This window comes from Tenrec ecaudatus, chromosome 2 (assembly GCF_050624435.1).
Source record: "Tenrec ecaudatus isolate mTenEca1 chromosome 2, mTenEca1.hap1, whole genome shotgun sequence".
NCBI classification, from domain to species: Eukaryota; Metazoa; Chordata; class Mammalia; order Afrosoricida; family Tenrecidae; genus Tenrec; species Tenrec ecaudatus.
The window spans coordinates 51,168,475-51,186,690 of NC_134531.1; the positions used below are offsets into that span (position 1 = coordinate 51,168,475).

General features: G+C 41.9%; 1 protein-coding gene across 1 annotated transcript in view; it reads right to left on the reverse strand.

The window, feature by feature from the left end:
• The window catches only part of DHX29 (DExH-box helicase 29), a 57,461-nt gene extending 39,359 nt beyond the window's left edge, over window positions 1-18,102 (reverse strand). The window contains exons 1-8 of the mRNA XM_075541040.1: window positions 17,811-18,102; window positions 15,343-15,416; window positions 13,437-13,550; window positions 11,797-11,926; window positions 6,021-6,166; window positions 4,075-4,203; window positions 984-1,110; window positions 194-352 (exon numbers count right to left, since the gene is read on the reverse strand). Coding sequence (XP_075397155.1) covers window positions 194-352; window positions 984-1,110; window positions 4,075-4,203; window positions 6,021-6,166; window positions 11,797-11,926; window positions 13,437-13,550; window positions 15,343-15,416; window positions 17,811-17,991 — 1,060 coding nt within the window. The 5' untranslated portion in view covers window positions 17,992-18,102. The remainder of the gene's footprint in view (window positions 1-193; window positions 353-983; window positions 1,111-4,074; window positions 4,204-6,020; window positions 6,167-11,796; window positions 11,927-13,436; window positions 13,551-15,342; window positions 15,417-17,810) is intronic.
• Between the last annotated feature and the right edge of the window lie 114 nt (window positions 18,103-18,216).

An 18,216-nucleotide genomic window follows, 5' to 3' on the forward strand; every position in this document is an offset into this window, starting at 1 on the left:
ACATTACTCCCCATCTTATGTAATCTCCAGAACACAAGGCAATGTTCGTATCACAATTATAAGTCAGGGAGTGTCAAAAAATTCATGGAAAAATGGAATTAAAAGGCAATGTAGTTTTTCCACAAATTTTTTGAAGGCCCTTCACATAGAAAACCTACAAATTATACCAGGTAACAATTTCTTTTCACTTTACCTTTCTGTTCTTCAGGAGCTGTTGTAGATTTTTCAAATAAATTAAAGTTCAAAGCACTTCCCCCTTCTGTAGCCATAGGAGGCTTTTTCTTCTCATTCTGTTGATGTGAAACCTTTATGGATGGATTGAATACTGGATGGTCTTCTAAAGTTTCCATTTCTGCGAAAAAATGAGTTTTGTTTGTTTGTTTAAATTGATTTCTTATTATGCTTTACTGTTTTGCCAAGTTTTGTTTTGTTTTTCCTTCCCACAAACACTTATAATTTCTTCTTTTTCCTTGAAGGAATTTACACTGGAAGTCAGAGGCAATTGGTTAACTTTCAAACCATAGGCCAAATTACAACTCATTATTTAACAGGTGTAAGAGGCCTAAAACTGGTTCTCAATCTTCCTACTGCCGCGACCCTTTCATACAGTTCCTGTTGTGGTCAACCCCCAACCATAACATTATTTTCGTTGCTACTTGTAATTTTGCTATGTTATGAATCGGGTGACCCCTGTGAAAGGGGTGTTCAACATCCAAAGGGGTCACAACCCACAGGTTGGAAACCACTCGCCTAGAAGACCATCTTCATTAGAAATGCAGGCATTCCTGGAACTGCATCAATCAGGGGCTGGCAAACTGCGGCCAGACTGCAGGCCAAATGTGGCCCTCGGCCAGTTCTCCTGGGCTCGAGAATGAACTGCTTTGGTCGAAACAGTAGAAACCAAAGAGACAAACTCCACCCCAGGAAGGGCCACAAGGAAGGGGCAACTATCCTTACATATCTACAAATGTGAAAGTGCTCACCTCGTTGAAATCGCCTTATTTTTTCTTGAGCCTCTTTTTGGCCGGCTTTGTTTTTCTCTAGTTTGAAAGCAGATGCTTGCTCCTTTGTATCCAGAAGTTTGGCTGCAAGGTGCAAGTACCTTTCATTCTGTTGCATATGATGGGGAAGAAGAGAGAACAATTACGTGTTTTTCACTAGATCATATTAAAATCTTTGATCCTCCTGTACCTCTATAATCAACTGATTTTAACAAAGATGCTCTGTCCAAGCAGCAGGGAAAAAACAGTCTCTAACAAATGGAGGGTGGGCTAAGACAACTGGATATCTAGTACAAACGAACAAATCTGGACCCCTAGCTCACACCACATAAGAAAACTCAACTCAATATGGAACAAGGATCTAAATGTTGCAACTGTAACTACAAAATAAAAGAAATCACAGGATTAATGTTTCAAGACCTATTTTTTAAACAGATTTTGAAAATGTGAAATAGACATGAACAGTGAAAGACAAAATAAATACAACCTTATCAAAACTGAAAACCTATGTTCACCAAGCACTTTATCAACAAAGTGAAGAGACAGCCTCTAAGACTGGGGAAAAGCATGGCGGGGGGTCATATAGTGATGAAAAGTTTAATATCCAGGAATATTAACAGAACTACTAACGCTTAACAACAAAAAAGCAAACCACTCAATTTAAAAACCAAGGGATTAGAATAGATTATTTATCTAAAGAATACGACAAATTGCCAACAAGCACATGAAAAGATACTCGGCTTCTGCCATTGTCCTTCGGTGCTGTCCCGCCTCACAGCTGCCCAGTGTGTGCAACAGAATGACGTGCTGCCTACTTGCCTGTGCTCTCCGCACAGTCTCGGCCACGCGGGAGCCCTCATTCCGCCCGCTGTCGATTCATTTGGTTGAGGGCCGTCCTCTTTCCTGCTGCGGTTCTACTGGACTAAGCAACAGGCCCTCCTCCAGGGGCTGTCCCTCTAATACCACGTGCACAGTAACTGAGATGAAACCGCAGCACCTTTACTTCTAGGGCATTTGCCATGAGAGAAATGCAACTCAAAGCCACCACGAGAAGATTAAGAAACAGTAAGTGTTGAGGAAGTGGGGGACTGGGAACCTTCACCTACTGCTTCCCTAGGTACGATTGACTCACACTAACTAAGCTGTGTCCATTTTAAATGCTCAGGTCACGAATTTCATAAATGTTTATGTCCAAGTAAACATTAAAGTTAAGATACAGGGCATTTTCACCATTGTAAAAAGTTCCTTTTCAACCTTTTACAGTTAATCTCTGGCCCGCTCTGAGACACAGCGACCACTGATTTGCTTTCCATTGTTTTCGAATTCCATTTTCCAAAGAGCTTTTTGAAGCCCCCTAAGTTTCCATGATGGATATATGCAATATCATGCCACAATGTGTTTATCAATCCACCTACTGGCAGACATTTTTGTTTGCAGTTCTTGCTTATTGTGAATAAAGTTGTCCTGGACATTTGTCTTTTTGGTAAACATGTTCCTGAATGATAACTACCAATCGAATGGATGATCTTATAGCAGGCATATTCAACTTGATCACGTAGTCAGTTTTCCAAAATGGTTTCACTGTTTCCCACAAGCAATCTATGAGAAGTGTTCCAGTTCACAACGTCCTTAATACAAGGTCTGGGCTTTTTAGTCATTTTAAAGGATGTAGTGGTATTTCATTATAGTTTCATTTCTCTGATTACTAGGATGTTAAATATTTCCAACATATTCTTGGCTGTCTGTATATCTACTTTTGTGAAATATCTGTTGTTCTTTTAAAAGTTCTTCAATTAGACAAAATGGGTACATAAGCAAATGTGAAGAAAGCTGATGGTGCCCGATTATCAAAAGATATAGCGTCTGGGATCTTAAAAGCTTGAAGATAAACAAGTGGCCATCTAGCTCAGAAGCAACAAAGGCCACATGGAAGAAGCACACCAGCCTGTGTGATCATGAGGTGTCAATGGGATCAGGGATCAGACATCTAAGACCCAGAACAAAATCATACCCAATATGAATTGGGGCTGGGGACCATGGAGTGGGGACACAATGCCCATCTGTCGACAGTTGGACATCCCCTCACAGAGGGGTCACAGGGAAGAGATGAGCCAGTCAGGGTGCAGTAGAGCACTGGTGAAACACACTACTTTCCTCTAGCTCTTCGGTGCTTCCTTTCTCCCACTATCATAACCTCAATTCTACCTTAAAATCAGATTAGACCAGATCATGCACACTGCTACAGATAAGAGCCCAGAACATGGGGAATCCAAGAGATAAACCCCTCAGAGCCAACAATGAGCATAGAGATACTAGGAGGATTAGAGGAGGGTGGGGAAAGGGGGAATGGATCACACAAGCTATAACCCCCTCCCAGGAGGATGAATAACGGAAAAGTGGGTGAGGGGAGACGGAGGACGACATAAGACTTGAAAATAATAATCTATAACTTATCAAAGATTCGTGAGGAAGGGCGGGGGAGGGTGGAGGAAGAATTGGTGAGCTGATAACGGGCTCAAGTGGGAAGAGAATGCTTTGAAAATGATGATGGCGGCATGTGTGCTAATGTGCTTAACATGCTGAATGAGTGTATGGATTGTGATAAGAGGTGTAAGAACCCCCAATAAAATTGTTTTTAAAAAAAGTTCTTCAATTAATTCTGGGTTGAAGTCCTTTGTCTGTTAGATGCGTTACACGTATCCTATTTCTATAACTTAGTAGCATTATCTTCTACCTAATATCTTTAGTTGATCATATGATGCTTCTGTCTTCTTTCTCTAGACTATAGACTTCCTTTATAAAGGAGGGTGCCTAATTTTTATTTCCGAAGATATTGGTCATACTCCTTATACAGAACAGTTATTCAATACCTGTTTAGCAGAATTACTTCTCTAAGTAAGTATGGGAGAAACCTAACTAAGAAGTTAGTCTGTGCTAAATTCTTTCTCATTATCTTGTTTACTGTCGCATCATCCTCAAGAGGTCTTTTGCCAATTTACATAAGGAAACTAAGTTTCCAGAAAAATTAAATCCCTTGCTTAGAATAGCCAGCCTCATACAAATTTCTACTCACAGGGTCAAACTTTTCCTCCTCCTCCAAACTTTTGGAATTCTCACTCTTTTCTTCTTCATTTTGTTGTTCAGCATACCTCAATATCCATTCTTTCATATTAACTTCCACATTTTTTTCTTCCTTTTTTGGCTAGAAAGAGAAAACAATTATCTGAAAAAACCAAAGTTAGAAAAGATGTCACTACTATCATCAAGTGTCATTGCATTTCTAAATTCTTTACACCTGAAGACAGCAGACACATATGTGTCAAATTGCCTATACCATATTGTTCAGTGAAGAACAAATGAATTAAACTCAACATTATTTTAAGAAGCCCAAACTTGCAGAACCCAAATATATTTACATAAAGAGGCAGAAAAGAATGAAAAGAGAATTGTTAAAAAAAGGCTTTATGAGGATGATGCCTCCATAGATGTATAACATTCAGAGTATTTAAGTATAATGCCTAATGAACCACACTTCCTAGTAATGACACAATTCTGCAATCCCACACCAAAATGAAATGACACTTGGCCATGTGATATGCTTCAAGTGATGCCTTAGCAAAAGTCATATATGCCAAGGAGTAATGAGAATTTATACTTTGGGGATTATCATTTTGAAGTATTTTCTCTTGGATGGTAGATGTTATGTAAGAAGTCCAATCTACCTGAGGTTACCGTATTACATAGGAACCCAAGCAAGTCACATGGAAAGACCAAATGGAAAGGGTGAGATATGGCCTGCCAGCTCTCAAGCCACCAACACCTAAGATACTATTCATGTGAGTAAACAAGCCATTAGAGATAGACTCGACCCAGAAGAAATGTCATGTGAACACAAGAACTGCCCAACAACTGTAGCTCAGATCGCAGAATTCTAAGAACCACTGCATTTGGGGCTGGCTTGTTATAGAACAGAAAAACAAAACATAATGATTGAAGTTTGACAGCAATTAGCTATTTTTAATAAGTATAAATGTTATTTGTTGTTGTGTGCCACAGAGTCAATTCCAACTTCATACTGATCCTACGTACAGCTTGAATAAGTTCGGAGCAAAACTGTAATCTTTTTCACAGGGCTTCCTAGGCTGTAGTCTTTACGGGATCAGATCGCCAGTCCTTTTCTCTGACAGAGCAACTGGTAGACTGCAACTACTGCGGACCTTTTGGTCAACCTCAGTGCCACCAGGGATCCTAAAGGTGAAGCATTGACATAGGTATACTCATGTGTCAGGAGAGATTAGTCCCTAACAAATATCATGGGTTTGTAGGCACAACTGTACAGTTATAATATATAAATATTATAGTAAAGTCATAGAGAATAGGAGCGGTAAGAGAGAAGATAAAATGAAGGAGTCAGACACACTTCATGGTAGCATGCTCACGTCAGGCCCTCTTTGTGGTCCTCGTGGAGGTAGGGAAGAAGAGAGGAGGCCAGCAGTTTATTTCTAACCAAGGCTTATATATCCTTACGGAGTGTGCAAGCCCTCGATTATGGATGATCACATACTCAACAGGAAGGGGTTGTTACCATAAGTAATACATGCAATAGGAGGGGAATGATCTAGGGGTGTACACGCAATTGGAAAGGGAGGGATTAGGGGTACACATGTGACAAGATGGACAGACCCTAGACTCAATATGGCACAGTAACCTTGGTACTCCTTGAGTGGGCTCGACCTTGCCTCTGGGTTCTCCTTCAAGGGAACAATCCACCACCCTTATCAGAAGGCAGTGGGCCCTATTTATGGTGGACAGACTATGTAGTCTGATCAGTCTAAATGGCTGATAGCCCTGAGGGAGAACAACCTCTGACAGGTTATAGTGTATAGTTGCTTATCTTGTGTAGTCAGCAGCATCTTGGATTGGCATAGATTTGGCATAGACAACCTGGGGAGACATCTTTCTGTATCCCACATCTGTATCCCACACTCCTGAACTGCTAATGTTTAATCCTTACATTACCTTAATCCTAGAGTCTTCTTCCTGGTTTTTGGCTTTAGGTTGCACTTGAGGTGAAATAGTAGCTTGTATTTGAGGAGACTGGAATCTCGGCCTACTTCTAGGTTGTTCCTCTTCAAACTCCTGACTGAATCCTTCAGGAAGTGCATCTTAAGATAAAAGAAGTTAGGTTAAACAAACATGCATATGATATATAATACATAAACATTTGCTAGGCATACACATAATCCAAGATCAAAGAACAAGAATCGAACTAACACAAGAAATATAAATGGCAAATGTAAATATATTTAATCTCACCAGTGGCTAGTAAGGTATAAATTAGCTTAGAAGTTAAAATGTCAAAAAACACTTACATGCTAATTTTACCAAGATAACAGATAAGATATAAGAAGGCATTAAATATTGTATGAAAGAAGGATGGACCATTTAATTGGCTAATTAAAAGCTAAACTGGTAAATGCGGGATGCAAATGGTTTTTTCCCCAGGTTGTCTCCCCAAAATATATGCCAAATCTAGGATGCTGCTTGCATCACATGGTAAATTACTGTATACTTGCAAGTCAACACGAGCTGCTTAGATGTTAATCTCCCGGTGGGTTATCAGCCATCTAGAGCAATCAGATTGTAATCTGTCCCAATCTCTGTAGGGCCCAATTCCTTCTGATAAGGATAGTAGTGGATTATTTCCTTGAAGAGCCCAGAGACCAGGTGGAGCTTACTCAAGGATGACCAGAGACCAGGTGGAGCTTACTCAAGGATGAAGATTAATCTGCCATCTTAAGTCTAGGGTCTGCCCATCTTTTCACATGTGTACCCCCAGTTCCTCCCCTTCCTATTGTGTGCACGCTCCTAGCTCATCCCCTTCCTGTCATGCATGCCTACTGTACAGCCCTTCCTCCTGCTCTGCACGCATCTGGCTGTTGAGATCACAGCCGTCCAGGCGAGCATGCTGCCACAACATGTGTCTGACGCCTCTATTTTAGTTTCCCTCCCACATCTCCGATTCCCTTTTAAAATTATTTTATTAGGGGCTCATACAGCTCTTATCACAATCCATATACACATCAATTGTGTAAAGCACATTTGTACATTTACTGCCCTCACCATTCTCAAAACATTTGCTCTTCACTTAAAGCTCCTGGCATCAGCTCATTTTTCCCTCTCGCAGCTCCCCCTTCCCTCAAAACCCTTGATATAAATCATTTTGTCACATCTTGTACTCTCCAACGTCTCCCTTCACTGACTTTTCTGTTGTCCGTCCCCCAGGGACGAGGTTATATGCAGACCCTGGTAATTGGTTCCACCTTTCCAACCTACCCTCCCTCCACCCTCCCGGTATTGCCACTCTCACCACTGGTCCTGAAGGGATCATCTGTCCTGGATTCCCTGTGTTTCCAGTTCCTATCTGTACCAGTGCACATCCTCTGGTCTAGTCAGATTTGTAAGGCACAATTGGGAATGATAGTGGGGAGGAGGAAACATTTAGGAACTAGAGGAAAGTTGTATGCTTCATTGTTGCTACACAGCACTATGACTGGCTTGTCTCCTCCCTGCAATCCTTCTGTAAGAGGATGTCCAGTTGCCTACAGATGAGCTTTGGGTCTCCACTCCGCACACCCCTTCATTCACAATATGATTTTTTGTTCTTTGGTTCCTGATCCCTTCGACATCTTGTGACCACACAGGCTGGTGGGCTTCTTCCATGTGGACTTTGTTGCATCTGAGCTAAGATGGCCACTTGTTTACCTTCAAGATTTTAAGATCTTAGACACTGTATCTTTTGATAGCCAGGCACCATCAACTTTCTTCACCACATTTGCCTATGCACCCATTTTTCTTCAGCAATTATATGATGGAGGTGAGCACACAATGATATGATTTTTTGTTCTTTGATGCCTGATAACTAATTCCTTCGGCACCTTGTGATCACACAGGCTGGTGTGCTTCTTACATGTGGACTTTATCGCTTCTGAGCTAGATGGTCGCTTGTTTACCTTGAAGCCTTTTAAGACTATATCTTTTGATAGCTGGCCACCAGTTTTCTTTACCATATTTGCTTATGCACCCGCTTTGTCTTTAGTAATTGAGTCGGGAAGGTGAGTATCATGGAATGCCAGTTAAATAAACCAAAGTATTGTTGCATTGAGGGAGTACTTGAGTGGAGGCCCAATGTCCTTCTGCTACCTTAATCCTAAATCTATACATATATGCACATAGATCAATTTCCACATACTCATATATATATTTACATATGTACATGCCTTTATTTAGACCTTTATAAATGCCCTTTGCCTCCCAGCTCTTTCCTCTATTTCCTTCTACTTTCCTCTTGTCCCACTACCATGTTCAGCCTTCATTAGGGTTTCAGTAATTCCTCTCAGTTACATTACCCTTGGTCACACCCTACCAGGTCTCCTACACCCCCTCACCACCAATTTGGATCACTTGTTGTTCCCTTGTCCCTGGGTTTGTTAACACAACTTCCTTTCCTCCCACCTCCCCCTCTCCCATGTCCCCTTGGAACTGTCGGTCCCACTGTTTTCTCCTCCAGATGGTTCATCCAGCCTATCTTATTTAGACAGACCTGCAGAGATAATAACATGCACAAAATCAAGACAGAGAAAAACTAAGCAACAATATACAACAACAAGCCAACAACAACAAAACGCAACAAGCCTATGACAAACAACAAAACAAAACAAAACACAACAACAACAACAACAAAGAAAAGCTTGTAGTTAGTTCAAGGACTGTTTGGTGGCCTTCAGGAGTGTTTTCCAGTCGAGTTTGTTAGGGAGCCAAGTCCTGGCTCCAAAGTCTATTTTTGGTATTCCGTGGGGACTTTGTTGCTCTGTTCCCCTTGCTGTTCTGTTGCCCATTTGCCTCGGTGTTGTGGGATCAGATGGGGTGGAATTCCCACACTGTCTCCAGTGTTGTTCCCTGTAGGGCTATGGGTCAGTGAGGGATGTTGTGTCTTATAGTGGGGCTGACCATGTGGTCCTCTCTGTGGATTGGCTGCTCTGAACTGGAATATCGTCCTCAAGGCTTGGTGGGCCAGGATGTGCTCTACTCTTTCTTCCTCCCTTTCATTTGCTCCCATGTGCCCTGATCAGACATGTCCCCCTCCGGGAGATGCAGATTCAGTGCTGTCATCTGAAATAAATTCTTTTGGGGGGAGGGGCAGGTGTCTACGTAGTTGGGATTGGAGCTGGCCCCTCAGACCTCGCCACTGGTTCCCTACTCCATGCCAGTATGTTGCATTCACATCTTGGGGCCCTGGGTTGAAGTCTGGTCCCTCTTGTCCTATGGACCTCTCCTATTTTCTATGACTTTATTATGATCTCTATATATTCGCCATACATTTGCACCTATAGACTCCCCACAATTGTCAGAGGCTGGTTACTCTGACAGGTAAAGTTCCTTTTGGAAAGATATTTGGCAACAGGTATCAAGAACCATAAAAATGCCTATATTTGTAGATCCACTACTCCATTTCTAAGAATCCATCTCAATGACACAATCCAAGTATGAATAGTTTCACATATAAAAGTACTCACCACATTATATTTAGAGTGAAAAATTAGGAACTGATTCTTAAAGAATAATCAAACTATGATAAACCCATATTAATACCACACTGTCATTTTAATAATAGTATGAATATGTAAATTTCCCCAATGACATGCAAAAATGTTTTTAATTTTAGGGGGAAAAGTCCAACATAAAATACATATGTTGAAAAAAAAAGAGCTGGCTAGAAATAATAAGGTAATGATAGTCATAAGACATTTTTTTTAAAAGATAGAAATTTTCAAAAGGCAGTTTCAGAAGACAAAGTAATGCATTTTTACGAAATGTGCGATACTGGAATCAGAAAAAAATAAGAGGGAAAAGCAGGTGTAATGTATCTCATGCTGAAAGAACTGAAGAAAAACTTTAAGGTTTGAGTCGCAACACTGAAGGATTTTATGGGCGAAATATTGAAAGATGCAGGCAGCATCAAAGGCCTAAGGCTGTACCAAAAATACCAAAAAATTCAACCAAGAGGTAGCATATGATGAAGAACCAATGGTGCTGAAGGAAGAAATCCAAGATGCACTGAATGCATTAATGAAGAACAAGCCTCCAGGAATTACCAGTTGGAATATTTCAACCAGGTGCTGAAGCACAGGAAATACTCATCTATGCCCAAAATTGGGAAGACCTGGCCACCTGAGTAGAAAAAATTCATTTGTGTCCATTCCCTCCCCAAAGGTAACCCAACAGTGTTAAAATTATAAGTATCATTAATAACACATGCAAGTAAAATTTTGTCCAAGATAATTTAAAAATGCGTGGGCATGGAGCGCTAACCCACCCAAGGGGAGGGTATTGTTTATATCTCCACAGGGAAAGAGAGACCAGATTTCAACCCAGTGCCCCAAGGTGTGAATGCAACATTCTGGCATGGAGTAGGGAATCAGTGGAGAGGTGTGGGGGGCTGGCCCCAGTCCCGAAAACTAAGTGGATGCCTGCCCCACCCCCTAGTAGGTAATTTAAAAATGGTTACAGCAGTATTCAGACAGGGAGCTACCAGAAATTCAAGCGGATTCAGAAGAGGACGTGGGAACAGGGAGATCTTTGCTGACGTCAGAGGGATCTGGTCTAAAGGCAGAGAAAACCAGAAAGATCTTTCCTTGTGCCGTCCTGACTATCAGTTGTTGAAGAGAACAGTATACCGCACAGTTTGAAATCCGCAAAGGTGTGCATCAGGGGTGTTTCCTGGACCACTTATTCAATGTTGAGCAAATAATCCGAAAAGCTGGATTCCAGGAAGAATCTGACATCAGGATCGCAGGAAGGCTCACTGACAACCTGTGATATGCAGATGACACAGGCTTGCTGGCCGAAAGCAGAGACCTTGAAGCACTTACTGCTGAAGACCAATGATTGCAGTCTTTAGTATGGACTGCAACCCAAAACAAAGACCTCACAACTGGACCATGAGAAAAGGAGAAAAGACTGAAGTCAAGGATTTAATTTTGTTTGGATTCACAATCAATGCTCATGGAAGCAACAGTCAAGAAATCAAAGAATTCATTGCTCTGGGCAAATGTGCTTCCCAAGACATTTAAAGAGCAAAGATGGTACTTGGAGGACTACGGTGCACTTTAAATTACTTCATAAGTATGTGAAAGTTGAAGAAGGAATAAGGAAGACTGGAGAAGAATTGATACATTTGTATTATGATTTTACAGATAATATCGAAAGTACCATGGACTGCCAGAAGCGCACACAAATCTGCCTTGTAAGAAGTACAATCAGAATGCTCCCCGACTTCATTTCATTACGTTAGGCGTGTTACCAGCAGAGACCAGTCCTTGGCAATGGACCTCATGCTTCACAAAACAGAGGGTCATGGAAAGAAGCAGCCGCTCAAGGAGAGTGGCCGCAACAATGGGCTCAAGCACAGTAATTTGCGGTGACACAGAACCAGGCGGTGCTTGCCTCTATGGTATAGAGGGTCACTAGGAATTGGAGCTAACTCTATAGCACCTAAGATTACCTGCACGTTCAAATCGCTATCTCTAACCGAAAGCAACAAGTCTTTTTTCCCCTCTTGTGTAGACAAGAAAGAGTAAGAGAATACACTGAAAATAGAAAAAGTTAAGAATCTTCAAAAAATAATTTTAACAGACAAAAACTAAAATCAAAAGCTTGTAGAAATAACACAAATGCTGAAACCAGTTCAAAATATTTTAGAAACACAAAGAAAAGTATGACAATAACCACACACCATCTGAAAGGTTCAAGCAGAGCCAGTCCAAGGCTGAATGAAGGTCACCTCCATGTAAGAGGGTGTTGGTCATGGCATCTTCAATGTCCTTTGTCTTAAATGAAAATGCCTGCAACGCCATGTATAAGTCCTATAAAACGGAAAGGTAGAAGAATCAACACCGTCAGTTTTCTCGCATTACTAATTTTATTACTCCAATCATTAAAAAAACCCAAGACATTTTATTACGTTTCGGCAGACATTTACACAGTCAATTAGGTCCCCGTGTAATGATCACCACACAGATGCTCCAGTGACATTAGCTACAGTTTTTCACAGTGTGTCAACATTCTCACTAAACTCATTCTCTTAATATTTCAGTTTTCAGAATCTGTTTTCCTCAAATGACTATCCGTTCATCTTTGGCTTTTGAGTAACTGTCCACCATTTGGTGTCAGACAGAAGAGTCTGAAGGGGGTGCACTATTCATGGGTACAGGAGCCCTGTTCATTTAAAACAAGAAACAGACAAATGATGATTTCAAAAAGGACCTCTTTTTTTAGTTAGATTAAATGTGCTTTGATAACTGTAGACAAATAGGACCCAAAGAAATTATTCACATTCACACTATTTAAAGATGCTGTTTACATTATAGTATTTTTACTTTCATTCTTCTATGATTAAAAAAATAAGTTTTGCTAAACATTATAAGCATTTATTTGAAAGGCATTATCATAGCATTTTTAATAACTATGTGATATTCCACCGGGTACATACTATGACTTAACGGAATATTTTCTTATCACTGACCCCTTAGGATATTTTTTTTCTTTTAAACAATGCTGCTTTATAAATAAAATTTCAAAATGCTAAAAGTCTTTAGAGTCAGGTAGAGTTGGATTTACTCTGCCATATACTAATGAATGTATTAGAATTATAATGTTGTCGAAGAATACTTGAATACACCAGGGACTTTCAGAACAAACAAATCTGTGTTAGCGGGGCCAGACCCTGCAACAGAAGATTATGCTTGGCAAGTAAAAGGGTAGTTTAAGAGGAGAACCCTCAATGAGATGGGTTGACACAGTAGCTGCTACAATGGGTTTAAATATAGCACATTTGGAGGCTGCACAGGATCAGGCAGCATCCCATTCCCTCGTACATGGTGTGGCCAGGACTCGGAACTTACTGACGGCACTTCGCCACCACCACCACCTAGCACTGATTTAACCGTTCTAAGTCTCCATTGCTTCATTTACAAAATGAGGCCAAAATACATGGAAACTGAGAGCCTGATCTCAAAGGACTATCATGTCTTTCTGGGTGCAGTCTCACCACTCTCCTATCGCTATTAGTTTAAAGGATTTTGAGTTCCCTCCTGTGCCAGGTCTCTGCTATCCGTAAGTTCCAGCTGTCGCGGGCTTCACTGTGCTGTGGAAGGCAAGCTCAGCGACCAGTGCAGGTCTAATATGATGAAGCCCACTAGACACGTTTTGGAGCACAGCCATTTTATGTGTTCACGCGGGTCTAGCTCTGTGCCTTCCCTAGCCTTTTGCACAGAAACCCAGTCTACATGAAATCTCAATAAAAAGTGGAAACTTAGTTTTACCTCGCATGTAGATCTGCTTTGAAAGGGTAGTAAAATGAAGTTTGCAGAATACCTGTAATTTCTTGGCAGTAAGTCTTCCAGAAATCATTCCCTTGTCATTATTTTGCATTTTATGATCATTGATCACTCCAATAATTCTTTGCTCTAGTTTGTTATTAATTACCACCTGTTTAGGCCAGAAAAGGTCATCTCAATTACAAGCTCAAGTACTCAATAACATTTCATTAAAAATAAATCATAACATTTTCTATAAGGCTAACTAACCCTAACCTTTCTGATAAAAATCAAATATAGTCATTTCAGTTTTTGAGGTTACCACTTAATTTGACATTTACCCAATGAAATACAGAAAGATAAAAATAAAACCTTTTCCTCTGTTCGACACAGGCGTGGGCCCGACTGGGGAGACGAGCCCCAGGAACAAGGCTGTTGGAGTCCACAGGGCAGGGGCGGAGGCGCCACGCCTGGAGATAAGGGTGGCCTGGGAGAGGAGGTGGGTGTGGGACTAGGCGAGAGGGTGGAGTGGCCCACTGGAGAGGGAAGGGGTCCGGGCCCCCGCAGGCCTAATGGGGGCGCTGAGGAGGGGGTCGGGTGGGCGGAGAGCCTTAAGTTGGCGAGCAGGGAGGCGGCAAGGTGCTGGGGCAGCGGGTGCTGAAGCCAAGGGCTGGTGGGAGGGCAGTGCCCGGAGAGGGAGGAGCTGCGGGGAAGGGACGCGGCAGGGGGAGGTGAGGGGTTATCCTGATGCTCAGGCCCCAGGGGGAACCCTGGCACGGGCTCGCTGTGGAGATGTCTATTTCGAAGGGCCAGCGGAGGGGTTCTTAGGTGGGTAGGCGACATTGTTTTCAGGGAATGTGGCCACTGTGAACATAATCGAAAGGAGCCCCTGAGTTGAGCAGAGAGGGATTGGGGTTCAGGGGGTCAGAACTGAGGCCAGGGCTGGAAGCTTTAGTAATTTAGACGAGTAAAGGGAAGCAGGGCCACAGGGGAAAATAAATAAACAAATATTTTATACTGCCTCTTTAAGCAGACACTTCAAAACATCATCCTTGGACTTTTCTCGGGTTGCTACACAAAGACAGCTCTATCCTAAGTATACTGAAACACAAGTGTGAGGATGGAAGCTGTCAGTGTAAGCCAAAGCACACAGATTGAATGAATGGGTGCCATATTAAAAAGGTTTTGTACAGGTAATAACTACATAGAAATAGTAATGATTGGGTAACAGATTCTTTTGGCTTCTAGCATTTCATTCCTATATTCTCATATTACTTAAAAAACATTCAAGTTTCTGCTTGGCAATTTCTACACAAATTGTTGGGTGATATTGGCCATGTTTTTCACAATGTGTCAATATTCTCTTTGTATTCTCCTTGTTTCTAGGACACTAGTTTCCTTGTCCTCCTTATATTTTCTTTAGAATAACTGTTGTACTTCATAATGTTAGCATTTAATTTCTTCCTTTTTAAAACTGTAGTGTGGGTAAAAATTTAGAGAAAATTAGTGTTCCATTCAACAATGTCTACACATTTTGTTTCGTGAAATTGGTTGTAAAGCATTTTATCTGTTATTGACAAACGAAGAAGGGGGACTATGTCTATAGGTGACAGCACATGGGAAAAGCTTGAAGTCATCATGTGAGTTTTGGTGGAATAAGAAGATTGTCTGTGAGCTACAATTTCCCACTTCTCAGTGGAGAAGAATAACGAAGAGGAGGCTGGAAAGGTATGTGCCAAGTTAGATCTGAAAGGATGAGTAAGTTGTGTTTAGAAATCTGGACCTTTGCCACATTATTCCTAATTTCAATCTAAACATACTTCCTCTAAGTCACTTCTGTTTAGTATACATTAGTTCTTAGAGTACCCTTTACAAACTGTAAAATATTCCAACATTCTTATACTTTAGACCTTTTAAAAAAAGAGGAAACATTTCTTGAAATGACTCAAACCATAGTTACTTACCTTCAAAATAGATTTATCCAGACTTGCAGGGCCCCCAGAATCACTTGTAGAATTAAAGCTATACATTTTTGGACCTGCAAACAACAGACAATAAAGAGTTAATACAACTTAATGATTAATATTCACTAGGCCGTTTTAATTAAACTCTCCTCTAAAACAATGCTAAGTGTTATATATTTGCTTTCGGTTCTTCCCCCCAACTTCACCACACAACCCCACCTAGGAGTTAACAATGCTCCCTGTGCATTTTCTAAAACATTTACCAGTTAGCATTCCTCATAAAATGCAAATGTCTATGTATTCAATAATGTAAAACCTATTTCCATTTTCATATTTTAACAAAAATTACTCTAGTCATACTTTTTCCTCTCAGCACCTAGCTGACCGAAGACCTCTCTGAGGGTACTGAGATTCATGAGAGAGAAGTTGGGTAATCTGGAAGAGAAAGCACTGTTTCTTGAAGTGGGATGCTAAGGACAAAGGGAAGTGGGAACTTCTATCATCTGGTCCTCTCTTGTCCAAGGTAGCCATCTATTCCAGTTAACAGAAACACTATATGTTGTCAGTCCCCTATCAATAAGAAACCAGAAAGGAATAAATGTTATTCTGTTTGAGACTTATGACTCCTTTATACTCCTTAAGCTACTGTGTAGTCACTCAGGGTCTCCCAAAGTGGGTGTGTTTTCACTTTAATAAACGTCCTGAGGATCAGAATCAGTACTGATACCTTACCATAGTTACTGTTGTCAATTTGAGTCCAATTCATAGAGACCCTACATGTGTCAGAGCAGAATTGTGCTCCATAGGGTTCTCCCACAATTTTACTTGTTTGGTTATTGTTGCAAATATCTATAGCAAAGCACAGACTAATTTGCCAGTTTCTACACGTACAATTTAGTAACAGGGATTCCATTCATTTCGTTATACCAACTTTTTTACCTTCCTTTTCCTAGTTGCTCCTCTCTTTAACATGCCACTTCTGTTACTGTTGTCAATTTGAACCCCAACAGAGAGTTCTTAAAAGAGCAAATGCTCGAAGCAGACCTTTTTAAAACTAGTTAAGCTAAAATTTAAGTTGTTAGGTTTTAATAAGACTGGTGGTAGATATTTTTGAGGTTTATTTCTTAGGGCAATGGTTTCAAAGATTCATCCTACCCTCCATGGCTTCACAAAGTCCATGAAAATTTTAAATTCTGTTCTATATTTCTCCCCTTTTGAGCAACATTATGTTGTTTTAATTAACGTTCTCTACTTAATCTCTCTAGGTTCTATTATCCACTACAATGGATACAAAGAATTCACAGGCAATAATCATCATTCAAGGGTTTCTTAAGGAAGTTAACAAGCTGTAATGCCAGTGAGAAATACTCAGGGTTGAGATGATTATCATGACTTGTTACAAAGTTCTTTCAGATCTGCTAATAAATGCTCAAAGGGTATACCACTCTGCTATAAGTCTCAACCCAAAAGGCATTTCAGCTCAAGCTCCATGGGTCAGCAAACCCAGCTCACCGAATTGCCTAAGTGCCCAGAGGGACCCCACTCCAGTAAACATTAGCCTGAAGACACTCAGCTTCACTTTCTTGGGTCAGCAAGCCCAACTTCCCCAATTAAGTGCCATGGGGCACCCCACTCTGCAAGGCAGCCAACCTGGCAGTTAGTCCAGTCTAGTGCTTAACCCACCTTGCCACAATTAACCTGTCCTGTGAAACCCTTTTCCTGTTTTTTTTCTTTGTGACACTTAGCAATTTTATGGCAATATGTCAGTCTGTGCGCTTTTGAAATGCCTGTCTCCCCCAGTAGACTAGCAAACTCAGGAGCGCTGCTGTCGCATCTCATCAAAATGAGGCTGCTCAGTCAATAAATATTGACTGAGTACTCCAATAAGAACTACAAGCGAGTAAGCCGAGCTGCACAAAATCGTGTATAATTGCTTATCTTATGAAACCAACTGTGATACTAGCCTGCTGGTCTACAGTGGGGATTGACAATTTCCTATTTCCTAGTTATCAATCCAACATGCACAGTAAGCAAAAAATACATGGCGGCGGACAATTTTGCAATGGGTTACACCTATGTTTGGTGTGCACGAATGCCAATTCTTGTGAAGTACTGGATTTTCCATAACAAGGAAACAGAACATCACTATGGAAGAGGACATGCGGACAGGTAGGAATCAGGATTTTCTCCATCTAGGAGGCTGTAAATCCACCAGCGAGCCCACTAGCATTAACGTAACGGATCAGGTGGGATCCCTGTTGAAACGTGTGGAAGAGGTAGGCTTCGGCACTTTGGAGGCCGAAATAGCTCGGACCGCTGATACCCAGGCCTCTGCAGGAGCCCGGGAACTAACAGCCCTGGGAGTGGAGGCACTCATTTCCACACAGTCTTAGATCGAAGGCTTCTCCCTCTCCCCTCCCGAAAAGCGCTGGCTCCAGGGAAAGCTCGGAGCGGGCGACCGCTCGTACCTTGCTTGCTTCGGGGCTCCCGGGTGCCCCCAGCCGCGGCGGGGGGCGGCCTGGCCGCAGGTTTCTTGTTCTGAGCCTCCCCGGTAGCGCCAGCCTCAGCCGACTTCGCTCTCGAAGCGGACACCGCGGCGCGGGCCGCGGCGGCCCCCGGCGCCTTGTGTCTCTTGTTCTTGCCCCCCATGTTGCAACTATGACAAAATCCCCCTCGATCCACGTCCCAACACCACCACCACACAGCCGCCAACAACTCCCCACATTCCGCAGAGTGCGCGCGGCCACCCCGGAACTTCCATCCGGGCTTCGCAGGCCTGGGCGGGCGCTGCTTCACAATTGGTCCGATCCAACGAAGCCCCGCCCCCGGGGCGCGCCTTTGGCTTGGTGTCGCGCTTTCTTCTTCAGCCTCGGA